This window comes from Tinamus guttatus, unplaced genomic scaffold, assembly GCF_059628265.1.
Source record: "Tinamus guttatus ecotype Peru unplaced genomic scaffold, ASM5962826v1 Tinamus_guttatus_pri_ptg000770l, whole genome shotgun sequence".
In the NCBI taxonomy this organism is placed as follows: Eukaryota; Metazoa; Chordata; class Aves; order Tinamiformes; family Tinamidae; genus Tinamus; species Tinamus guttatus.
The window spans coordinates 350558-376159 of record NW_028289304.1 but is presented as its reverse complement, the minus strand read 5'-3'; the positions used below and the strand labels follow the sequence as shown (position 1 = coordinate 376159).

The 25602-nt window shown below is 53.4% G+C and overlaps 1 protein-coding gene across 1 annotated transcript; it reads left to right on the top strand.

Moving 5' to 3' along the window:
• Positions 1–11050: 11050 nt before the first annotated feature.
• On the top strand, positions 11051–25371 carry LOC104569400 (carbonic anhydrase 9). The gene is made up of 13 exons (XM_088537434.1): positions 11051–11231; positions 12708–12831; positions 14462–14488; positions 15928–15947; positions 18539–18681; positions 19507–19598; positions 19876–19943; positions 20354–20511; positions 20634–20721; positions 22276–22329; positions 24852–24878; positions 25023–25116; positions 25305–25371. Exons 1-13 carry the CDS (start codon positions 11051–11053, stop codon positions 25369–25371), a joined length of 1143 nt encoding a protein of 380 aa, XP_088393560.1.
• The last annotated feature ends 231 nt before the right edge of the window (positions 25372–25602 follow it).

Below are 25602 nucleotides of genomic sequence, written 5' to 3'. Positions count from 1 at the left end.
GAGAAGACCCGAGGGAGGGGTCGAGAGCAAGACCGAGGGAGGGGCGAAGAGAAGACCCGAGGGAGGGGTCGAGAGCAAGTCCGAGGGAGGGGTCAAGAAGAAGTCCGAGTGAGGGGCGAAGAGAAGACCCGAGGGAGGGGTCGAGAGCAAGTCCGAGGGAGGGGTCGAGAAGAAGTCCGAGTGAGGGGCCGGGAGCAAGCCCGAGTCAGGGGCGGAGAGGAGGTCCGAGTGAGGGGCCTGGAGCAAGCCCGAGGGAGGGGCTGAGAGGAGGTCCGAGTGAGGGGCCTGGAGCGAGCCCGAGGGAGGGGCCGAGAACCGATCAGAGCGGACATTTCAAAAAACGCCGAAGCCCAACGAAAAAATACCGGAACCCGGAAGTGACCAGTCAGTCGAGTTCCGACTCCGGATCAGACACTAGTCAGGACGAGTGGCTCACAACCGATTCAAACTTAAGGAAGGAGAAAAAGAAGGTAAACATCCGAATTAAAGAAAAACCGGCGGGAGCATTCATGATTAAGCATGTTGCAAAGGAAGAGCATCTGACCCCAATTCAGGTGGCTGTTACCTTCAAAATAAAACTAATGAAAATTGTGAGTTTCTGTTCACAGGACCGGATCATCGGACACCCCCGTAACCCGTACGCCCCGGTGACAAGCGTCCCGCCCGAGCCTGTGAGTTCCACGCTGACCGAATCCAGAAAACAACAAAACAGCCTCCGCAAGAGGGGGCCGCGATGCCTTTGCGTTATCTTAATTTTGGAGCTTGTCACTATAGGACAGGTAGAGTCACACCAGCCCTTTAAATGGGGTACTTGAACAGATCGAACAATCTCGAGTAATTAGTACAAAAATAACTACAGGGCCACCAGTTTTCAGTGCCATGCCTTGCCAACTAGCATCCGTTGAACCCTGTTCCAAACGCAGCTGGTACAAAAATTTGTTCACCGGTTCGCCGTGGTTAACCACCCTGATATCCACCTTGATAGGGCCGATCATAATGATCATGATGACGCTAATCTTTGGACCCTGTATATTGAATAAGCTCATGCCGTTTGTCAAGAATCGGCTAGAGAAGGTTAACATCATGTTAGTAGAACACCAACAACTGCTTTAAGAATATATCCACTCAGTATTACCCCCAAGTTATCCCAAGGTACACCCTATTCCTACACCCTGGTATTACCTGTCATCCCCTACCTTCTACGCGCCTTCTTCTTTGTGCCTTATGTTTTATGTCAAGTTTATGATATGTAATTTTAAGATTGGTATAACTATAAGAATAGAATAAGATAGTAATAAGAATAAGATAGTTGTATTTTAGCTAGTTTTGTTATGCATAGGGAGGGGGGAAGTTGTTGCAGATAGTTAGGGAACGGCGGCCGGAAGATATCGTGCTGTACGGAAAGATAGGGCCCCTAATAGCCAATAGTGTTTAGTCTATGGTGTAAGCAGACGGATGTGACGTTGTAAACCTAGCTATATAACACCTTGTTACCCATCAATAAACGCCATTTGCCGTCCACCACATTGGTGTCAACTAGCTGTTAGCCCGAGTGGTTTGGGGGTGGTCGCCGTGCCGTCCCTGAACCAGGTTGCTGCAGCCGTTTGAACTGCAACACCCAGGGATCCCATGATACAGATATCTTTGGCAAGCTCCTTGCCTACTGCAGCCTCTTTTTTTTCTTCCCTCTATTCAGGCCTGTCCTGTTCTCTGTTTCTTCCCACTTTCCTCCACCTGAGCCCATTTCTCTCACCCACTTATTTGCCTCATTCCCTGTCTTCACACCTCAAACCAAGGGTCATCCCCTGGGCTTCCCCTTTTTTCCCCCTTTTACTTGGATGCCCTATGCACTGCAATGAGCTGCTGCCATTTCCTCTTTGCTCTGGCACTCACTGATGTGGGAGCACTCGGGTTCGTGGGGCACAGGAGTGCACTGTGCTGTGGCACCTGCCCTGCACCTTCCTGCACCCGAGCTGGTCTCTGAGGGGAGCTGGACCAAGTCCCAGGTGCTCTGTCCTCCCCGAGGAGCGCAAAAAACAGTCCCTGCAGAGGCCTGAGCTCCCTGGGGCAGATTAAAGGCTGATCCCAAAGGCCTGAAATGGGTCAGAGTTTGTAAACACAAAAGGGCTTTAATGCAGCTAGGCTTGGGAGGGATCAATGCCCCCACAGCCGGCGCCTGCAGCTGAGTCCTGGGAGCAGAGGGCATGTGCAGGGTGTCTGCATGGGGACACCGGGGCTGTGCTTGTGCAGAAGGGCCTGGCACCCTGGAGCTGTGTTGTCAGGGAGAGGCCCTTCATGGGGATCCCCAAAAGGATATCCAGTGGTGCACCCCATTTCCCAGACCCCATGTCAGCTTTGAGCTTGCAGCACCCTGGCCCGGGGACCTGCCTGCAGCTGGTGTGTTGGGCAGAGGGAGAGCCATGGCACAGCCTGTGTGTCTTGGCCAGGTCATTGCTTTCAAGGGAGACATGTTTTGTAGGCCGAGCTCTGTGGCTAGTTCCTGCTTCGAGGCTCTTGGCACATCTTTGTGTCTCCTGGTTCTGACTGGGCCCTGGTTCTGACTAGGCATCAGAAATAAAGCCCTCTTCTCAGAGCTGCGAGCTCTTGCAGCCACCCCAGCCTGTCCCATTCCCCAGGAGCACAGCAAGGTCCTGCCCCAGCATCACAGTGTGAACCATCCTCACCCCACTGGGTCCTGGCTGCCACACTAGGATCCATCCAGAGAGCCAGTACAGACAGGAGAGGCTGGCAGGATCCTGGTGTCCTCTGTGGCTGAGTGCAGGGATATTGTGTGCCTGGGGTGAGGGAGCGGGATGTCTGACCCAGAAGCGAGCCCGTTGTCCTGCCTGCCGTGCACAAGCCCTTGCGTTTCTTTGTGGGAGCTCCAGGCTAGGAGGAGCCATTGGATGGCATCCGCAGTGCAAGTGGCACGTGTTCACCACCCTGTGTTACAGGGCTGTCCTGCTGCAGCTTCAGCTGTGTGTTTGCTGCGCTGGGAAAAGCAGACGGAAAGGACGGACACCCCCCACTTTGAAGGGTTCTGCTGAGGGGTCCCTTCTGGCTCCGTGCAGGCGATGCCCTGTACTTGGTCCATCCCCACATCCCTGTGTTAGGGACGGTGACATCTCCTCTCCTCTGCGGTACCTCAGAGCAGCCAGCTGCTTTCCTTCACGGCATCAGCCCACTGCCATGCTGGCACCTCCCCTGCTAAAAATCCCTTCTCCCACCCCCCTTCCTTGCCGTCAGCGGGACATGTCGAGCAGCGCGCTGGTAATGGCTCCGCGGGAAAGCCTTGCAGGATGGTGCTGGGCGGCACGGAGGAAAGGGAACCGCTGGCTGCAGTGCGGATCCCAGGAATGGGAGGGCGGAGAGAGAGAGAGCCAGCAAAGGGGGGGAAAGCTCAAGGAGAGTGAAGCGGGAAAACTCATCTGGATCTCGGGCTGGGAATCATCTTACCCTCGAGGAGAGGGAACAGCACTTAGTGTTGAGCTGTACCGAGCCCCTGTCGAGCTGGAGGAGCTCTGTGGGGCTCTTCTCGCCCTCCCTGCAGTTCCCTGGGTCCCCCATGTGTCCTCTCCTTGCCCCACACCTCCCAGTGTGCCCTTCCAAGCCCGGGGCAGCAGCTGGGTTTTTCCCCAGGTTTTGGGGAGTGCTTGAGAGCTCTGCCCTGGTGCCAGCGCTGCCAGGTAGGGCAGGGCGCGCAGGGCTGCATCGCCCACCGCTCAAGCGCAGCCACCACTGTTGTGGGAAGCGGCAGCAGTTCGGCAGTGAGGAGGAGGAGGATGGGTGCCTGGCAGGCCGTCCTTGGCTGGTGCAGGTGAGAGCCAGGCCGCAATTGTGCAAACAGGTGTTGGGGCAGGGCACTGGGTTAATGTTCGCGGTGCCCAGCACAGCGAGATTGCCAATGCCCCCACGTGGAAGGGAGCAGAGTATTGCAGCATGCTGGGGCCAGGCGATGTGAGACGGCATTGACCACGATGCCTCCCAGCAGCGCTTGGGCCAAGGGGGCTCAGGTGGAGGCACGCAGGGCTGCAAGGTGCTGCTGTGGGTGGCCTGGCTGCTGCTCCCACTGTGCCCAAAGCTGTGGGATCAAGGAAACAAATCCAGATGGCTTCAATGTACCTATGAGTGCTTCTGGGTACTTTTTACCCTGGGGGCTGGGAGACCCCCCAGGAGAATCCACTGCAGCCAAATTGGGATCAATTGGGCTCCTGCCTGAGCACAGCTGCAGCCTGGAGGGTATTGGCACAAACAGAGGCTGGGATGGGTGGTGAGGCTGACAGAGCAGGAGGCTGAGCTTTGAGTCACTTGCAGGGGAGCCAGAGCCCCTGGAGCTAAGCAGAAATGGGTGCCAGGGCCGCATGTGCCAGTCCAGGCATGTGCCGTGAGCCAGGGTGGCGTGTGCCAAGCAAGGGCTACTGTGTCACCCATCATTCCTGGGCCTCCTCTGAACTCGCTGCCCTTCCAAGATGCCTCCATTCTGCCAGGGGGGAAGGCTGCCAGGGCATCTCCTGAGGATCCTAGTCCCATCCATGACCGGACCATCCTTGCAGCCCTTTTCTCTCCCCTCTACCCTTCCTCCAGCAGCATGTGCCTTTGAAGGGGCTGGCAGAGCTGCTGCCCTCCTCCCCAGCTGCTGTGAGAAGCTGCCTGGAAAATCACAACCTGCTCTGACCTTTCCCGTCACTCTGGCCTGGGTGTCTGTAATGCCATGGCTTCTTGCCTGGTGCTCCATGCCAGAATGGGACAGGAGCTGGCGCTGCCTGGTTGCAGAGCCCATGCTGCGGTGGGGGAGATCACCCTTGCTCCATGTGTGGTTTTTGCTGGGTGCTCTTAGCCCTGGCTTCCAGGGAAGGACTTGGGGGTGTTTTTTCCTCCTGGAAAAGGTAGATTGGGAGCCCCAGCCAGAGCAAACGTCTGGCAGAGCAGGGATGCCGGGCTCCTGTATGCAGGCTGCGTTCACCTCCTGCAAACAGTGCCAGGAGGGACGGGAGAGTAAGGACTGCATAAGGAGCCTGCCCCAGCTTGCCATGCCCTTCGCTTGCTGCCCCTTTCCGTGCGTGTATGGTGCCAGGCCAAGCGAGTCTCGAGCATTGTTCCTGAGTGCAGAGGTGCTGTGGAGATGAGTCCCTGGCAATGCAGGAGAGATTCCCCTCCCAGGGCCCTTCCCATCCCTCCAAGCCCAATCCACCACGCCGTGCCCTCTCCGGAACAGCAGCCAGGCCAAAGTCTCACCAGGGGCGCTTGTACCAGCACAGAGCCTTGTCCTTCTCCATCGTAGTGAGAGCCAGACCTGGGCCTTCGGGCTGGCCGAATGAGATGGTGACAGCATCTTTGGTGCATGCCTGGATCCCCGCTGGAGAGAGGAGGGCAGGATCCTGCTGCATCCGGGGCCTATGCTGGACCTCCTAGGCCTGGGAAAATGGGCCTCTTCCTTTCTTACCCGTGAGCTGGAATCTGCTCCTATTAATAGCGCCAGCTGTCCAGAGCTGACAGCAGTGCTGGGACACAGCTGCACCGGAGCCCTCGGAAAGGGGTTCAGTCTAGCGCTTCTTCCACTGGAGTCTGCCTCAGTCACTAGCAGCACTTGCTGGTAAGCGAGACATGGCTTTGGTGCTTTCCTGATGAGCAGAGCTGCAGACGTGCCTTGTTAGATGCCTTTTCTTGGGACAGTGGGAGCTCGTGGCCGCTCTAGGTAGCTGCAAGAGCATTTACATAGTTTCCCGATGACGGAAGCCGCTATCTATAATTTTTACCGTCATAATGATGATAACAAATGGCCAAACCTCAGTTTTCCCTCTGCCTGATGCATGCAGGAGACCTGGCCTTGCCCAGGGACCTTGTCCCCTTCAGCAGGAAATGGAGCCTACTGGGAGCATCTGGGGACCTGGGACGCTGCCCACAGTGGCGTGTGTGCTGCCCACCTTCCCTGCCACTTATACTCCCTTTTTTCCTTTTCCTTTTCAAGGTCTTGGCCGGGATTACTGGAGCTATAAGGTGAATACCTGCAGTTACTCCTGTTTTTTGCTACCACCCTGGAGGCTGGGCCTTAGCCACCCACAGTTAATGATTGCCGGGTTCCCATGCACGCTCTGCTGCTCACCTTTCCCTCCGGCCTGACCCCAGTAGGTTTGGCGGTGCCCAGGACCCTGGGGAACACGACCAGTGCGATGGGAGCTCCTGTTGGACTGGGAAGCAGCGTTGCTGCTGAGGGCTTCCCCAGCCCCCTGAGTGCCACAGGGACAGCGCTTGCAGCCCGCTCTCCCAGCCCGTCCTGAGCGTCCCCATCACGGCACCCTGACCCACATCACCGCAGCTCCTCCGGGTCCTGCCATGGGGCAGGCGAGGCGGCAGGCCTGGCTACTCAGAACCGCCAGTCTGTGCCGAGCCACCGAGTGGGAGCTCCTGCACCTACCAAGGCCCCTGCTTAAGTGATCTTCTCATGCTTTGTAGGGGGACGTTGTACAGGGGGGTGCCTTTGACCGTCCTTAACCCGGACTGAAAAGGCTGACGTGCAGAATCACTGAATTTCGGTAAACAACTTTTAAGGAAGTACCTCCTGTACTTGAGGAAGTTCCTAGGGCTGAGATACTGTTTTTAAATCTTGCGGTTAGGCGCTTGGATACCGGCATGGCAACCTATCAGCTCCATAAACATCAATACAGGTTAATGCGGATAACCAATCATATTATTACATGATGCTCTGTTGCTATGGCTTGGGCTATATATTCTGCTAATTAAAAGCTAATAAACGAGATCAGATGCAGCTTCCATGAAGTTTCGGTCTGATTCTCCACACCACTCTAAGTTTCCACGGCACCAGGAGAACACCCTGCGTAGGGATTCCCTACAAGTGGCACCCGAACAGGGACCCCGACACGCCTCCTGGAAAAGTGGGAATGTGGATCCAACCTAAGAAGGGACCGGAGCGGGTAAGCCGGCTGTGAAGTGCACACACGGTGGTAGCGGCTCAGGACGCTTAAATGCGGAGAAGTGGGATGCTTAAATGCGGAGACCCGGACGCTTAAATGCGGAGAAGTGGGACGCTTAAATGCGGAGACCCGGAGGGGTGCACCCAGTAGAACTCCGTTAGCCAGGAACAGGCGGGAGAACGGAGGAACGTCCTGGAACGCGTTAGAGCGGCAGGCTGGTCCTGGAACGCGGTCACGCGGCAGGCAGTTGAGAAGAACGTCCTGTAACGCGGTAAAGGAAAATGGAATGGGAAGCGGCTGTACAATTGCTGCAGGAGCTGCTAGCTCGAAGGAAGCGGCGGTTAGTACGAAGAAGCTGCAAGAGCTCCTGTCCTGGGCTCGTGACAAGGGGCATATCAAAGAGCCACAGTTGGTGTTTAGTATTACAGAATGGAGGGAGATGGAGACTCCCTGATGGAAAAGATGTTGGAAGGTAGCAAAACTGCCAAAGAGCGGGGACATACCTGGCGCGAGGTAATAAATCACCTCAGAGGTATGCAGGCGGAGAGAGGATGGCGGCTGCCGCTATACAGCTGCTATCGGGACCTGGTGGGTCATCTACGGTGCCACAAGGAGCTCCGGGAAGAGGGGCTTCTGGAGGACCGACCTTTTTGAACACAAGGGACTTAGTGGACTCAATCTGTGGGGAAAAGGAACCACCCCTGAGCGACTCCTCTACAGTCAGAGGATCACCTGAAGCAGTGCCGTCAGCATCTCTGATGCCGGGAACGACGGAACCACCATCCCCAGCAGCGACAGCATCGGCTGCGGAGCCAGGAACAATGACACCGTACCCACCATCACTCCTAGAGTCGGAAGGTTGTCCGGCTCCGACGTCGTCCTACGTACCACCCGTGGGGCCGGGAGCCGTATCACGGCGGGGACCGGAACGACCGTCTGATAAGCTCCTGTGACGGCTCCAGGACGGAATGGATCAAAAGACTCTGGGGCCAGGGTCTGGGTCCGTCGGGATAGTGGGGGGTACATAATGTTCACAGCACTGGTCCGGGGTAATTCGGGATGCGATCTTAGAGGGTGAATGGGAACTGGTGTCACAGCTTGCTTGTCCAGTAACATTTGAGGCCAATCAGGGCCCAAGATGGGATCCGTTTGATTGGCGTTTAATGAGTCAATGAGAGATACGGTTCAGAAGTATGGGGTAAAAGGGGAACCTACGCGTCAATGCTGTCATATATTTTTAACAGTGATTTGTTACTGCCTAGTGATTGTCATCAATTGGCAAAGCTGATACTTTTGCCAGGGCAACTGATGCTCTGGGAAAAGCAGTGGGTTGCGCATGCGGGGAGAGAATGTGTGGTACCTCGACCACTTGGAGATCCATCGCCAACCCCCCCGCCCGTGCCTACCTCTGTGCCTGTGGTGCCTGCACCATCTGTGCCCCTGCTTCCAGACCCCCCTCCCGTCACGCCTGAAGAACAGCCCGGCTGGGTCCAGGACTTGTTAGATCGCCTTGAAAAAGGGAGAAGGGGGGCCGGGGAAGAAAAGGCGAATGAGATCAAGGAGACTTATGTTGCTGAGGACTTGACAACAGCCAGGGGGGAGGTGCAGGGGGATTTGATCTGTCTTTTAAAGTGGGGGTTGAAGAATTGTAATGCTTTAAGTGAGGACAGAAACCGTTATTAGGGCTATTATTTCTATTTGCTATGTTCATCTCTATTATGTGTTGTATCCTTTGTATATTGATGCTGACACGAGGTATGGTTGAAAGGTGGAAATTTGTATGATCCGTAGAGTCATAAAATTATTGTGCGAAATAGAATCCAGACCTTGAGAAAGAAGATGTTTGCCTGCCCGGGCTGAGTGATAAGGAGCATGGAGGCGGCTGCTCAGCCAGGCTCACAGCCGACCTCCTCCAAAAGCAGTTGAAGGCGACTGCTCGACCAGGCTTGTAGCCAACTTAACTGCAAACATCCTCTAAACTAATTTGAAGGTCAAAACACCCGAGAGGGAGGAAGATGAGAAAGGCAGGACCCTCAGACTGACGACTGGGACAATTTACTGGGATGCGCACCTGCGCACCCAGGAGGGAAGGTTATATGACTGAAGGCGGAGTTTGTCCGCCCCCGTCCGCCCCCTGGTCTGCCTGCTGGCACATACTGGCCCTACTTGACAGGATGCACCGGGCTTAAACAGACAGTGTGGAGAGAAAGGGGCGGGTGAGACTCCTAACACTGAGGCCCACGTTGTCTCTGCGGGGATGCCCGCCGAGTTAGGAGCCTGTCAGCAACCCTCTAATCTGCCAACTCGAGAGAATGTTCAGTCTCAGTATCCTGCCGACAAGTATTACCTCAAGAGTAATTGTTCATACTTTGCTTCTTTAACGTGCTTTCACCTGAATAGCCGTAGCCACCTTGTTCTGTGTGATTATTGCTGAATCCCAAACCCATTCGCAACCTAATTGGCAATGAGGATGGGACTTGGCAATTGAGACAGTGGAACTCACTAGTGGAATGCACAGCTACGTGAAGTCGTGCCACTGGATAGAAATTGTGTTTGTGCTGTTTGTGTGCGTGGTCTTTAGATCTTTATTGTGTAATATATATCAATCAGCAGAGAGGGCTGAATAAGCACAACAAGATAGTGCAGAATTTGAAAGCGGGAAAGCCAGGAATAACTCAGACTATGGCGTCCCCCCCCACCAGTGGAGGACTGGGAGCCGTACTCTGACTTGTATCCTTGGAAAGAGACTAGGGAAATACTTTAGCATGGGAAACAAGAATGAAGCGACGGCCAAGCTCCAGTGCGACTGGCACGGAAGGACCTGCAACAGTCCTTACAAATTGTAAAAGCCTCAATGCTACTGGAGCGGGGGCCTCCTTAATATATGGAAATCCCAAGCAATTTCTGGGGAGGAAACCAAATTGAAGCTATGCAAACATAAATAGAAATGGAAATTGAGAACCTTTCAAAATGATTGGGACATCTTAATAATCGATTTAAAAGATTGTTTTTTCACCATACTATTGCATCCTGAGGACCATGACATAGTGGAACGTATGAGCCAAACGCTGAAATGCCAGCTACAAAAAACGAAAAGGAGGAGGATTGGGAATTATGCCTGCAGAAAAATTGGCAAGAGCAGAATATGTTTTAAACTTTTTGAGATTACCCCAGGATAGCCTAGTCCCTCTGATGGTCAAACACAGGGCTGGGCTAAAGGGAGCCCTGACAGAAGTAAAGTCGGGTCCGTGTAAGATGATGCTGAGAGACTGGGACATGGGAAAAGGGACGGGACCTTTGGACTTGATAACCTGGGGAAAAGGGTATGCTTGTATTGTTACAGATGCTGGAACCAGATGGGTGCCAGCAAAATGGGTGAGACCTTGGCTGGAAGCAAACTTGCATACATCAGATGTAGCAGGCAAGCAGCCGGTACCCTAGCTGTGGAAAGTGTGAGCCTGCAGAAGAAGTGTTACTGTTATTATTAGCTGTATATTGTGGCTGTTAGGAGGTAATGTTACTTTTAATGCTATTATAGAAGCTGATGCTACTTTTAACACTAATGGAAATGTTATGCCTCTTAGGCATATTGTTAATTATACCCAAATTAAGAGTTGTTGGCTTTGAGGGACAGCAGATCAATTTGATGCACTGGTGTTAGGTATTCCTCTAAGCAACTGGACAGACCTGAATCCATATAGCCTACTCAGTACATCATATCAGTGTAAAAAAAGGGGGAATAGTGGGAGCATATCTAAGTAACGGAGGCTTCCCGATAGAAGATGGATACAATGAGCCGGACTAAGACCAAGGCGAAAAGATCGTGGGAAAGTCACCACCAGAAGTAGGGGAGGAAGAACCTGTAAACAAGCTTATCAGTGCAGGATAGAGGACTGTGTGCGGGCCAATCATGTCAAAATATATGGGTAACATTAGCCAGAGAGCTAAATACTACACAATTTTGTGCTAGCTTGGCGACACCCAGCACACCCTTTGTGACCTGTCTGGTAGGGGTCTCACTTGATGACAGTGAATCTGCGGTTTTTGCGGCTCACTATGATGACAATTGTAAGAACGCAAGTAGCGGCTATTGTGATTATAAGAGCATGTCTGTCGTGATGTCGCGGTTCGACCAGTGGGTTAACGGCCAGCTGGATATGGATAACCCGCCACAGGAATTAGAGTTGCTGGATTCTCTTAATGCTACTGCTTGCGTTTTCTTGAATACTAGCGCTGAGGCCGTGCCACTGCCTTACCCACAACGTTTATCCAATAACACCACCCCCGTAAATCCGGTTGGTAACAGAATGAGTTGGGTAACCTGGTGTAACGGGTCCGTCCCTCAAGTGTCAGGTAATGCCCTTCACCGTAAACTTCCACCCAGATATTTTCTTATATGCGGAAACCGCGCCTGGGCTGGCATTTCAGCCCAGCCTATGGGAGCACCATGCACGATCGGTCGCCTTAGCATGATATGGCCCCATGGGCCTCCTGGGAGCAGGAGAATAGCAGTCAGGCGACGAAGAAGTACAAGGGTTACTGTAGGTAGTGATTGCAATGATGATGTCAGCTTATGAAATGATTGGGAAGTAATTTTTGCCTCCCTTTTTGTGCCGGGAGCATCGGCCGCCCGAGCTCACAGGAATATCGAGCGCCTTGCATGTTGGGCAGTTAAACAAGCAAACGCTACCAGTGCTGTGCTTAGCGAATTGTCGGAAGACTTATCCCAGGTACAACACGCTGTGCTGCAAAATCCTGCCGCTATTGATTTTCTGCTTCTTGCTCATGGACATGGGTGTCAGGACTTTGACGGGATTTGCTTTATGGACCTGCAAGATCACTCTGCAGCCATTCATCAGCAAATCCACGACTTGATCAAGCACACGCAGAAAGTAACAAAAGATGTTGGGTTTTTCAGACTTGATGGTTTAACTGACTTGTTTGGTCTGGGAGAATGGGTTAAATCTCTTGTCAAATCTGTTTTAATGCTTTTGCTATGGGGGTTATTACTGTTGCTCGGATTACTGACGCTGTGGAGCTGTATGCGGATGCTGATTGCCCGTATCCTAAAGCAATTTTCTCACAACCCTCATTTAACACCTCAGGGGTGGCTAGCTTCTCGGGGGCACCTGATTTAAAAGAAAAAGGGGGAGATGTAGGGGGATGTTGTACAGGGGGGTGCCTTTGACCGTCCTTAACCTGGACTGAAAAGGCTGACGTGCAGAATCACTGAATTTCGGTAAACAACTTTTAAGGAAGTACCTCCTGTACTTGAGGAAGTTCCTAGGGATGAGATACTGTTTTAAAATCTTGCGGTTAGGCGCTTGGATACCGGCATGGCAACCTATCAGCTCCAAAAACGTCAATACAGGTTAATGCGGATAACCAATCATATTATTATATGATGCGCTGTTGCTATAGCTTGGGCTATATATTCTGCTAATTAAAAGCTAATAAACGAGATCAGATGCAGCTTCCATGAAGTTTCGGGTCTGATTCTCCACACCACTCTAAGTTTCCACGGCACCAGGAGAACACCCTGCGTAGGGATTCCCTACAGTGCTCTTCCCAAATACTCCTGAAATAGACTTTCCTGGAAGCTCCACGCGCTCAGAGGCCTGTCCAAATACAGCCGCATGCAGGCACGTGGCAGCGTAGTGCTGTTCCTGTGCATGCTCCCATGCCACCAGCTAAGCTGCCTGTGGGATTTATTCCCTGGCCTGTGTCCTCTTTTCCCGTGCACCCCGTGGTCTCATGTGATCCCTCCTACACCAGAGCTGCACAAGTGGGACTTGCACTACCCAGACTGTGGCGGCGCGATGCAGTCGCCCATCAACATCAACACGGCCGAGACTGTCTTCAGCTCCATTGTCAGGGATTACAGCAGGTCTGTAGAATCGCTGGCTCCCTTAGCACAGAACGTTAACCTTGAAAAGATGAGAATCATAGAATGCTTGAGGTTGGAAGGGACCTCTAGAGGTCATCTAGTCCAACCCCCCTGCACACGCAGGGTCACCTACAGCACGTGGCACAGGACTGCATCCAAGCGGGTTTTGAAGATCTCCAGAGAAGGAGACTCCACAACCTCTCTGGGCAGCCTGTTCCAGAGCTCTGTCACCCTCGCTGTTAAAAAATTTTTCCTTAAATTCCTGTGGAACTTTTGGTGCTTCAGTTTGTGGCCATTACCTCTAGTTCTGTCAGTGGCCACCACTGAAAAGAGACCAGCACCATCCTCCTCACTGCCTCCCTTGAGGTACTTATAGACACTGATTAGATCCCCTCTCAGCCTTCTCTTCTCCAGGCTGAACAGGCCCAGCTCCCTCAGCCTCTCCTCATAGGGCAGATGTTCCAGGCCCCTGATCATCCTTGTGGCCCTGCGCTGGACTCTCTCCAGCAGCTCCACATCCCTCTTGTACTGTGGAGCCCAGAACTGGACACAATACTCCAGATGTGGCCTCACCAGGGCTGAGTAGAGGGGCAGGATCACCTCCCTCGACCTGCTGGAGACGCTCTTCTTAATGCACCCCAGGATGCCATTGGCCTTCTTGGCCACGAGGGCACACTGCTGCCTCATGGTCAACTTGTCATCCACCATGACACCCAGGTCTTTCTCTGCAGAGCTGCTCTCCAGAAGGTCGGTCCCCAGCCTGTACTGGTGTCTGGGGTTATTTCTCCCCAGCTGCAGGACCTTGTACTTGGCCTTGTTGAATTTCATGAGGTTTTCCACCGCCCAGTTGTCCAGTCTGTCCAGGTCCCTCTGGATGGCAGCGCAGCCCTCTGGGGTATCAGCTACTCCTCCCAGTTTGGTATCATCAGCAAATTTGCTGAGGGAGCACTCTGTGCCTTCATCCAGGTCATTGATGAATAAATTGAACAGGACTGGACTGAGGACTGACCCCTGGGGGACCCCGCTAGCTACAGGCCTCCAACTAGACTCTGCACCGCTGATCACCACCCTCTGAGCTCTGCCATCCAGCCAATTCATAATCCACCTCACTGTGCACTCATCTATCCCATACTTCCGTAGCTTTCCCAGGAGGATGTTGTGAGGGACAGTGTCAAAAGCCTTGGTGAAGTCGAGATAGACGACATCCACCACTCTCCCCTCATCTATCTAGCTGGTCATTCCATCATAGAAGGCCATCAGGTTAGTCAAGCAAGATTTCCCCTTGGTGAATCCATGCTGACTACTCTTGAGCACCTTCTTGTCCTCCATGTGCCTGGAGACAACGGCCAGTATGAGCCATTCCATCACTTTTCCGGGGACGGAGGTGAGGCTCACTGGCCTGTAGTTGCCTGGGTCCTCCTTCTTGCCTTTTTTGAAGACTGGCGTGACATTGGCTTTCTTCCAGTCCTCCGGCGCCTCCCCCATTCTCCAGGATCTTTCAAAGATGATGGAGAGCGGCTTAGCTATAACATCCGCCAGCTCACGCAGCACTCTGGGGTGCATCCCATGAGGGCCCATGGATTTGTGGGTATCGAGTTTCCTTGGGTGCTCTCTGACCTAATCTTCCTCTACCCAGGGCGAGTCTTCCTCTCTCCAGGCTTCTTCTCTTGTCCCTAGGGTTTGGGGCTCTAAAGGGCTGCCCTTGGTAAACACCGAAGCAAAGAAGGCATTGAGCAACTCTGCTTTTTCTGTGTTATTCGTAAACAGGGTATCCATCCCGTTCACCAGCGGACCGTGATCTTCCTTTTGCTGTTAATATATTTGAAGAAGTTTTTCTTGTTATTTTTAACATCCCTTGCCAGATTGCGTTCCAAACATGCCTTAGCTTTCCTTGTCACATCTCTGCATTCCCTGACTACGTTCCTGTATTTCTCCCAGGGGACCTGTCCTTTTTTCCACATTCTGTATACCGCCTTCTTCTGCTTGAGCATTGCCACAAGCTCCTTGCTCATTCACGCAGGTCTCCTGCTCCGTCTGCCTGACTTCTTAACACACAGGGATGCACTGTTGATGGGCGTGGAGGAAGTGCCGCTTGAAAACTAACCATCTCTCTTGGGCCCCCCTGCCTTCTAGAGCTCTAGCCCATGGGATTCTTCCGAAGAGGTCTCTGAAGAGGCCAAAGTTGGCCCTCCTGAAGTCCATCGTTGCAAGGCTACTTACAGCCCTGTCTCCTCCTCATTGGATCCTGAACTCCACCAACTCATGGTCACTGCAGCCGAGGCTACCTCCCACCTTCACATCTCCAACAAGTCCCTCTCTATCTGTTAGCATGAGGTCCAGTAGCCCACCTCTCCTCGTCGGCTCCTCCACAACCTGCGTCAAAAAGTTATCGTCAACGCACTGCAGGAACCTCCAGGACTGTTTGTGCCTGGCTGTGTTGTCCTTCCAGTTGATGTCAGGGTAGTTGAAGTCCCCCATGAGAACCAGGGCCTGTGACCATGAGGCAATATCCAGCTGACTATAGAAGGCCTCATCAACCTCCTCATCCTGGTCAGGTGGCCTGTAGCAGGCACCCACTACAGTGTCTCCCATATTAGCCTGCTCTTTAACCCTTACCCACAGGCTCTCAACTCGCTTATCATCCACCCCCAGGTTGAGCTCCATGCATTCCAGTTGCTCTCTCACATAAAGAGCAACTCCACCACCTCGCCTTCCCAGCCTGTCCTTCCTAAAGAGCACATAGCCTTCCATGGCAGCGCTCCAGTCGTGTGAGCTATCCCACCATGTCTCTGTGATTCCAATGAGATCATGACGCTGGGACTGCACACGGATCTCCAGTTTGTCCTGCTTATTCCCCATGCTTCACACATTGGGTGTACAGGCCTTTCAGGGAAGTGATCGAGCCTGCAGGTTCCTCAGGAGGGGTGAAAGAGGACCCTCTATAATCATATCCTATCCTCACTTCCTGTCTGTGTGACACTCCCCTTCCCCCTTCTCGTATAGTTTTAAGCCCTCCTAACCAGGTTGGCCAGCCTTTTGGCAAAGAGATGTGTGCCCCTCTTCCTGAGATGGTTCCCATCACTCCCCACTAGCTGGTGGTCATAAAAGAGAGTCCCATGGTCATAGCAGCCAAAACCCTGTTGCCAAGCCCAGCGGCACAGCCAGTTGTTAATCTGCCATATCCGCCTTCTCTTCCTTGAATCCATTCCCCTCGTTGGTAGGATAGAGGAGAACACAACCTGGGCTCCCATACCTTTGACGGCCATCCCTAGGGCTCTGAAATCTCGCTTGATATCCCTCAGTTCCCCCATGGCATCATTTGTGCCCACATGAAACAGGACCAAGGAGTAATAGTCAGACTCCTGGACAAGCCTTGGGAGCCTTTCTGTAACATCCTTTATTTGGGCCCCTGGCAAGCAGCAGACCTCTCTGGATAAGGGGTCCGGTCTACATATCGGTGCCTCCGTGCCCTGCAGCAGGGAGTCACCCATGACGATCACCCACCACTTCTTCCGGGTGCTCCTCTTCTCCTTAGGGGGAGCAGCTTCAGGGCGCGGACGTGACTGCCTCTCTGTAGACAGCCCCCTAGATGGGCCTTGGTTCATGACCTCCTCTATCTGATCCCTTAGTTCCAGGGCCTCGTACCTGTTGGACGTGGTCACTGGTGGAGGTGAGGCGGGCTGTGGAAGGGTTCTCTTGCCACCTCGAGTAGGGACCTGTTTCCATTGTTGATCGTCCCTTAATACTGCTAATTCTGCTCCCTCTGCCCTATGGCAAGAGTGTACTGGATTTACAGACTGAATTGGGGGGGTTCTCTGAGTGGCTTTCCTGGGAAGACTGCAGAACACAGCTCCACCAGTCTATTTCTTTTTCACTTTCCCTGATGGCCCTCAGCCTTTCTACCTCCTCCTTTAGCTCCACCACCAGGCTGAGCAGGTCGTCCACCCGCTCACACCTAAGGCAGGCTGTGTTTTCGCTACTCCCCGGTAACATGGAGAGGCTCAGACATTCCCCACAGCTAAAAACCTGGACCACTGCATGTTTCTGTGGTGGTTCAGTCTGTGTCGCCACAGTCTTCCTGGTGGAAGCTCTCTGCCGAGTGGAGACCATGGCTTTACCTGATCTCCCGCTGGTGGAAGAGTCTGTGGAGATAATTCTTTTCCACACCTGAGAGGAGACTCCCTGCCCCCTGCCTGCGCAAACTGCCACGCCACGCTCTATTATTTGCTGCGCTCCTGGTCACTCGTGCTCCCTGGGGGCAGCTTTTGAAATCCCGCCTGCCCTGCTGGCTCCGCCCCCGCTGAGTCAGAGCCACCGCTGGCCGGAGCTCAGCACTGCCCGCACGGGGGTCGGCGCTGGGGCTGCTTCTCGCTCTCCACGCTTTCTCGTTCGGTGGCTTTTGCCGCAGTTGTTCGCCTCTAGACAAGGTGCTCCGGCACGAGCGCCCGCTCCAGAGCCCTTCCCTTCGAGATCTGGATGTTCAGAAGGGCAATCATAGCACTTCCAGAGGGGAGAGAAATAATTTCCTATGTGCTTATAAGATGCCTTTTATTATTATTATTATGGCAACTGTCAATCTTTTGTGATCATTATGAAAAGCCAGAAGTAACTAAAATGTTAAACGTACTAAAATATTTGTATAGTTAATCCTCCTTATACTATACAATGTATAAAGTTCTGAAATGGGAATGACTCACATAAATAATAGAAGGAATGCACCAAATGAGATACACAAAAAAAATGTAAAACAGATAAGCTTCCAGAGAGGGAGCAATTTCTTGCTTTCTGTATTTGAGTTTTGTATCTTTGAGCCCAGTGGCAGGGAACACGGGAGGGGACAAATGATTCATCATGAACATATTATGCTCTTAATGCTGAATCTCCACTCTAGCTCAGTGATGTACCAAGAGACATTTCACCTATAAGTATGGAGGAAGGAAAAGAGTTGATTTTTTTTAAAATGAGAAAGAGGTGCTTAAAAGGATAGGACAGACTTCCTTGGTGTCCAGAGATGTTCCTGATGTTTTGTAGCATGTCCCAATAACCCAGCTTTAGCATTTGCCACATGGCTGCATGAGGATTGACTTGCTAGCCAGGACTCAGTCATGACTCAGGTTAAAGGCAAATAAAAGTATATGCTTATGGTATCCATACAGGCATGATGAGAACGATTGCAGTAGAGTAATGCTTCCATGGTACCAGTTCTAGTGCTTATCATACACACACAGGCCACTTCATTTGAATGGTCCCAGCTTGCCAAGTGATGCAGCTCTCTTTACAACTCCTCTGCTCTCATAAGTGTTTAACACTCTGCCAATACCTTTCTCCGTGAGTTTTGCCCACAGTCTCCTTATTCTCGTTTACTGAATAAGTTATTGAATAACATCTGGCTTAGAACTGACCCCTGGGAGATTCTGCAGAGGAGTCTTCAGCAGTTTCACAGCAGCTACTTTTGAGGCTGTGTTTTATTTATTTATTATTTTTTATTTTTTTTATAACCAAGGTGCCCTACAACCTGAACCCGAAAGTTGCAGCCTACTGCACTGGCACAGCACTGTTCACTGTAGCCTCATTAAAGATTGAAAGAACGTTTGTTTGTTGTGACCATTTTGCACAAACCCAAGGTGACTCTTTCCCATGAGCCGTCCCCTCTGCTCACTCATGCGAAGGATCGAGCTTTTTCATTTTCCTGACCAGCATCTTCTGTCTGCCCCTGCAGTTGTCCTTGAGCTGCCCGAGTTGCTGGCCATCACCAGGGGCTATGCCCAGCAGTACAAAGCCGTGCAGCTGCACCTGCACTGGGGCTCTCTGTCAGGACCTGGCTCGGAGCACACCGTCAATAACCACTGCTTCCCCGCAGAGGTAAGGAGCTCCCGTTCCTCCTCGCTGCCCCTCTGCATCCTTGCCTCTGTTGGCATCTGCGTGGAGAAGGTGCTGTCCCGCAGCTGTGCTTGCTGCTGGGTGAATGGCTTTTGGTGAGGATCTCTGCTCCTGCTCACCTCTGCAGAGGCAGAGTCTAGCATAGGAGAGCACCAGCAGCACCTCAAGGGAGAGCCAGGTCTGTGATGTAGCCTGCAACCCAAAGGTAGCCCTCAAGGACCCTCTACTCGTGGTGGGCTGGGGCAGAGCTGGCCTGCAGCAGGCTCGAGGTGAGCAGGAGGGGATGGTCATGCAGGAGAGGACGCAAATCCGCCTGACTTGCCCCAAGACAAGGCAGATGCTCCTTCGGGCAGTTGAGCCTGTTCCCCTGCACTGCAGCCCGGTCCTGGGCTGATGGAGCAGGAGCTGCAGCCACCCCTGGCCAGGGGCAGCCAGTCTGCTGCAGAGGGCTGTTTACTCTGTACACAAACTGTTTTCTTTCTCTGCTGGTTCCTATCTGGTTTTCTCCCTCCTTCTCCAGCACTTGTCCTCAAACCAAACTCAGCTCTGCAGTAAGTCCCCCTTCCTCAGTGCTGGTTTGCTGACTGTAACCAGGGAGGATACAGTGGGAACACTTCACGCTTGTCAGCTTTCACCAGCACGTTTTCCTGGCCCCACCAGTGTGCTTGGTCACCACGAGGGATGTTCAGCATGGGTTCATGGCTCTGCCACCCTTGCTGTGACAGGCTGGCCATGTGGAGCCCTGTGGCTGCAGGCACCACCTGGAGGTGCCTGCACTGCATCGGGGCTTGTACCTTTGCCTTCCAGATCCACATGGTCCACTACAACACCAAGTATAACAACTTTAAGGAGGCCATGGTCCACCCCAATGGCCTGGTAGTGCTGGGAGCCTTCCTGGAGGTGAGGCTGATAGCTCAGCCTGGGCAGGAGGGGTAGGAGAGTGATGGGGAACAGGACGTGGGTGGGCAGAGTCGGCCACAGCTCTGGGGACAGGCAAAGGTGCAAAAGTGCCTGGGGAGAAATAAATTGAGGGCAGGGTGGCCCTGATGGCAAGAAGGGGGCAGACTGGAGCAGGGTGGCTCATGCTGGGAGCAATTACTTCCTGCTGGCACTGCCATCGGCTGCCTGTCCCACTTTGGTCTCTGTTCTTCAATTCTGTGGGGGCTCTGTATTGCGGGTTGGGCCCAGGGAGAATCTGTACTATCGGCAGATACTTGAGCACCTGTACAGAATTGAAGGAGAAGGTAAGGCCCTGTCCTACCTAGTGCTTGTCCTGAGGTGCAGCAGCTGGGCAAGGAAGGGGAGCATTGCACAGCCTGTGCAGAAACAGCTTTGCAAGGTGCCCTCTGCAGCGCTTGCATGTGGTTTCTCCTGACTCCAGGGCAAGTTACCTGCTCCTGGCTCAACCGTGTTACAGCCAGGTAGCTGGTTCCCTGGGGAATGTGGTGCAAGGGCTTGAGAGATGTCCCGTCAGGTGTGTTCCAGGGACCCCATGCTGTGGTGCTCTTCTTGTCCGAGATTTTGTGCCCTGGACACAGTGTTGCTCCATGGTGGGACAGAGCTCTTCTAGATAGCCTGGCCTTCCAGCCAGGTCGCGTGCACTGCCCGGGTCCAAGGGGCTGCACTGCTCTGACTCTGTTACTTCCTCTCACAGATGAAGAGGTCTTTGTGCCTGGATTCAACATCGCAGGCCTGCTGCCCTCCAACCTGAACCTCTACTTATGCTACAATGGCTCTCTGACCACCCGTCCCTGCTACCAGACGTTGAAGTGGACGGTCTTCAACCAGACCGTGCAGCTCTCTCAAGATCAGGTCTGTCAGGGCCCCATGCGCTCGGCCGGCCCTTGCGCAGCCTCTGGAGCAGCCCCTGGAGCAGGCAGGGGCTCTGCTCCTCAAGGCAGGTGCCTCTGCTCTGCTCACACCACTCCTGCCAGATCTCCCAGCTGGTGACAACCCTGAGAGGGGATGATGACAGCCCCCTGCAGGACAATTTCCGAGGGATTCAGAAGCTGCACGGGCGACATTGGGTCAGAGAGCACCTAAGGAACCTCGATACCCACAAATCCATGGGCCCTGATGGGATGCACCCCAGAGTGCCGCGGGACCCGGCAGAGGTCATAGCTAAGCCGCTCTCCATCATCTTTGAAAGATCCTGGAGAACAGGGGAGGTGCCGGGAGACTGGAAGAAGGCCAATGTCACGCCAGTCTTCAAAAAAGGCAAGAAGGAGGACCCAGGCAACTACAGGCCAGTGAGCCTCACCTCTGTCCCCGGAAAAGTGATGGAACGGCTCATACTGGCCATTGTCTCCAGGCACATGGAGGACAAGAAGGTGCTCAAGAGTAGTCATCATGGATTCACCAAGGGGAAGTCATGCTTGACTAACCTGATAGCCTTCTATGGTGGAATGACCAGCTGGATAGATGAGAGGAGAGTGGTGGATGTCGTCTATCTCGACTTCACCAAGGCTTTTGACACCGTCCCTCACAACATCCTCCTGGGCAAGCTCCGGAAGTGTGGGATAGATGAGTGCACGGTGAGGTGGATTAGGAACTAGCTGGATGGCAGGGCCCAGAGAGTGGTGATCAGCGGTGCAGAGTCTAGTTGGAGGCCTGTAGCAAGCGGGGTCCCCCAGGGGTCAGTCCTCGGTCCAGTCCTGTTCAATTTATTCATCAACGACCCGGATGAAGGCACAGAGTGCTCCCTCAGCAAATTTGCTGATGACACAAAACTGGGAGGAGTAGCTGATACCCCAGAGGGCTGCGCTGCCATCCAGAGGGACCTGGACAGACTGGACAACTGGGCAGTGAAAAACCTCATGCAATTCAACAAGGCCAAGTGTAAGGTCCTGCACCTGGGGAGAAATAACCCCAGACACCAGTACAGGCTGGGGACCGACCTTCTGGAGAGCAGCTCTGCAGAGAGGGACAAGTTGACCATGAGGCAGCAGTGTGCCCTCGTGGCCAAGAAGGCCAATGGGATCCTGGGCTGCATTAAGAAGAGCGTCTCCAGCAGGTCGAGGGAGGTGATCCTGCCCCTCTACTCAGCCCTGGTGAGGCCACATCTGGAGTATTGTGTCCAGTTCTGGGCTCCACAGTACAAGAGGGATGTGGAGCTGCTGGAGAGAGTCCAGCGCAGGGCCACAAGGATGATCAGGGGCCTGGAACATCTGCCCTATGAGGAGAGGCTGAGGGAGCTGGGCCTGTTCAGCCTGGAGAAGAGAAGGCTGGGAGGGGACCTGATCAGTGTCTATAAGTACCTCAAGGGAGGCAGTGAGGAGGATGGTGCTGGTCTCTTTTCAGTGGTGGCCACTGACAGAACTAGAGGTAATGGCCACAAACTGAAGCACCAAAAGTTCCACAGGAATTTAAGGAAAAAAATTTTAACAGTGAGGGTGACAGAGCGCTGAAACAGGCTGCCCAGAGAGGTTGTGGAGTCTCCTTCTCTGGAGATCTTCAAAACCTGCTTGGATGCAGTCCTGTGCCACATGCTTTAGGTGACTCTGCGTGTGCAGGGGGGTTGGACTAGATGATCTCTAGAGGTCCCTTCCAACCCTAAGCATTCTATGATTCTATGACATGTGCTGGCAAGTTTCCAGACCACCCTCTGGTTGGTGAAGCAGCTGCCTCCTGGTAAGGAGAGCATGGATGTGGGACATGCTCTGCTTGTCAGGTACAGGTGTAGGGGGGCAGATTGAGAAGCTGGAATCCAGGTTTTGCTTCGCTTATGGAAATGCAGTGTTTGCATGGGTTGCCTTGCCCAGCAGAAGACTTAGAGCAGCACTTAGACAGGTCCCATCCCTCCTATTTGGGACACTTGTCTTGTGCTGCATGGGGAAGATGTGCCTAGGAGTATTTTTTTGTCCTTGGTCATGTAGAGCAATAGTGACAAGGGCTGAAGTATGTATGAGGTAAGTGTAAGGGCATACAGCTAACTTTTGTAGGCAGTCAGGTGCTTGGAGCTTTTTGATCCCCAAATCTAGTAGATAAATTTAGTTTAGCGTTCCCCTTGTACTTGGTTCATCTGCAAAGGCCTTTCTTGCACTGGTGGTTTCCAACTACGTGTTTGTGGCTCTGTAGAAATTCCTGTTAGTCCTCAAGTGTGACTATCACTTCAGCACTGAAATCCTGCCTGTTTCTGTACTTCGAGGTCACTCAGGCTTTTCTGTCCAACATCCTGTTCCTTTCTTGTTCTAGTGGCGTTTCGTAGTTAACATCACTATTCCCACAACTCATGTCAAGGTGACTAACAGAAGTAGAACACAAGATTGGCCCCAGGCCTTTGGGGAAAACCTCAAGTAACCACATGCTGGCGTGTCACTTTCCCTCTCCATTCCAACTCCTGGCTCCCCGCAGCCAGCTCTCTACTGGCCCTCCGCTTTCAATCCTGCTGTTCTCCAGCCTCATGAGCAGCTTCCCATGTGGCACCACATCAAATGCTTCACTGAAATCTGGAGAGATAAAAATCTACTGCATTCACTTTGTCTAGAATATCAGTTATCAAAGAAGGATATCGGGTTAGGCTGGCATGCTCTATCTTTGGTAAACCTGCTAGTAGACATTTTATCATATTTTCTATTTACCTCTAGGTCTTTTATGGTTTTCTCATAGAAGCTTTTCTAAAGTCTTTAGTTACTGAAGCTTAGAGGAGGGGGTGGAGTTGTCCACCTTAGCTTTTTCTTTCTTTGTTTGCTATTGAAATCAAACAACCCTGACTATAACAAATCCATGAAGTCCTTGTTCCTGGATTTATAGTTCCAAGTGCCAGGACAGTGTCCCAGTAGTCCTGGATGAGATTACTTGGTCCCCCATCTTGTGTGCCATGGGGTGATTGAGATTTGTTCCCACTTCTGCTCTGATAACAGGCTGTTGTAACGTGCTTTTACCCCGTGCACTGGACTTATTGAATGCTGGGGTGAAGCGCTTATTTAGCTTCAGAGCCACATCCGCTTCGCTGTCCCCTGTGCCTCCTTCACCCCATGCTTGTTGATCTTTCCTGAGTCACCAGCAGTTGAGCAAAGCAGCCCCAGCCCTTTCTGCCGCAGGAAACAAGGTCACAGCAGTGGCTGAGCTGCCGGCTCCTGCTGGCCCACAAGCAGTGCCACCCTGCGCGCGCTACACACGTGTACAGGAAATAATGCAGCCATTTAAAGGCAACTATAGAGCGCCAGGTAAATATTTGCCTGGCACAGCCCCCACCCAGCATTTAGGGCCCAGGTGCAGTCTGAGCCCGCTGAGCCGTCCCTGCACCAGGTGCCCTGCTGGAAACACCTGTGGGGACACGGAGGTGGCCGTGCCAGCCCCTGCAAGCTGCCACCTCTCCCTCGGGAGCTGCTGGCAGTGAAGAGATGAGCCTGAGTTTTGTCCCATCGTTTTGCCACAGATGGTGGATACTCTCCAGATGCTACAGGGGCACAGCCCAGCCAGGCTCCACACACAGGTACTGCTGCGCTGGTGATGGGCCTGCTGCTCGTGCAGGGAGCAGGGGTTTTCTCACCCCTCTCCTGGCTCCGGGAGCCATCTCGCCCAGCCGGGTGCTCTTCCTGGGCCCTTGCCTGGGTTGTGCGGCCATGGGACACTGCAGTGCCGCTCAGCTCCGCAACCAGCTGCTTCCCAGGCACAGAGTGACGTGTGGGGCACGGGGAGATGCTTTTTGTCTGAGCTCAGCAAGTCTTCCCCGCAGGTGGTGGTTCAGCTCTCTTTTTTCCTTCCCCGATGCTTCTGCCGGTGTTATGGGGCTGGGCAGGATGCTGCGAGTTGCTCAGGGTGCAAAGGGGCAGTGCTGCCTTGTCTGCTGCAGGAAGGTGGCAGATTTTGCAGACTGCCCTGCTTTGCCCATGCTACACCTAGCCCTGCAGACCTAATGCTCCCCAACACCTTAGGCAACCTCTTGACTGTGCTGTGTTCCTTTCAGGTAGTGACAGCTCATCAGAAGCAGGGAGATGAGAGCCCTAGGCTGCTGGCACAGAGGAGGGAGGTGGGTGATGCACCCTTGGGGTGGTACCTGCCTGGAAAAGAAGGAACCTGCCAGCTGTGCCCTTAAGCTGGAGGGGCAGACAACCACAGTGCGGGGTGCTGAGCTGTCCTAGGCTTCCCATAGCATCTGTGCATTGGGGTCTCACAGTTGTTCTCTCGCATCCATGTTTTAAGTGCAGGAAAACACAGCAGTTCATTCCAGGCAGGTAAGCACATCCCTTTGGGACCGCTGGCTTTGCGTCCCCTTTGCCCTCCGCCCACAGGCTCCTGGCCTTTCCCAGCCTGGCCCTGTCTCCCTCGGCCCATAGCTGCAGGGGACTATGCCCACTGTAACACACCTGCGCTTGCAGGGGACGTGCTGGCCGTGCTCTTCGGGGTGCTCTTTGCTGTCACAGCACTGGCCTTCCTGCTCTACATCCACAAGCACCGCAGCCAGAACACACGGTGAGCAATGGGATGCAGGGGGGAGCTGCAGGCAAGGGAGAGAGGGATGCGTGCATCTCTGCTGTGGACAGGGGACAGCAGGGGATGATCAGGGCCAGAGAGTGCTAGTCTCATAGAAAGAGGGTGAGTGGTGCTTTTTTGGAGGTTCCCCCCACCCCGCTAACCTACCTCCATTCCTCCTCCTCCAGGCTGGACAATCTGACTAAATCCAAGGTCATCTACACAGCAGCCACCACAAACGAGAACACAGTGTGAGCCATGTGCTGCTGCTGCAGTGGCGCTGGCCCTGCCGCCCCCAGACCTCACTCCTGCCCGGCCCACGGGAGGGCTGTCGCTCCAGCAACCGCTCTGCTGCCCTGACCTGGCACAGAGACTGCTCACCTGGGGCAGCACCTGGCCTCAGCACATATTTTTGTTATAAAAAGATAAAAATGTGTTTAAAAAGAAAAAAGAAAAAAATGGTATAGGGCCAGGTCTGCCTCTGCT

What these genes read in the sequence shown, in the direction of transcription:
- LOC104569400 (XM_088537434.1), top strand. Translation starts at nt 11,051, where the DNA reads ATGTCGCGGTTCGACCAGTGGGTTAACGGCCAGCTGGATATGGATAAC. An exon ending in TGCAGCTCTCTCAAGATCAG is followed by an intron (nt 20,512 to 20,633) that starts GTCTGTCAGGGC and finishes CACTCCTGCCAG; the next exon opens with ATCTCCCAGCTGGTGACAAC. An exon ending in TCAGAAGCTGCACGGGCGAC is followed by an intron (nt 20,722 to 22,275) that starts ATTGGGTCAGAG and finishes TGATTCTATGAC; the next exon opens with ATGTGCTGGCAAGTTTCCAG.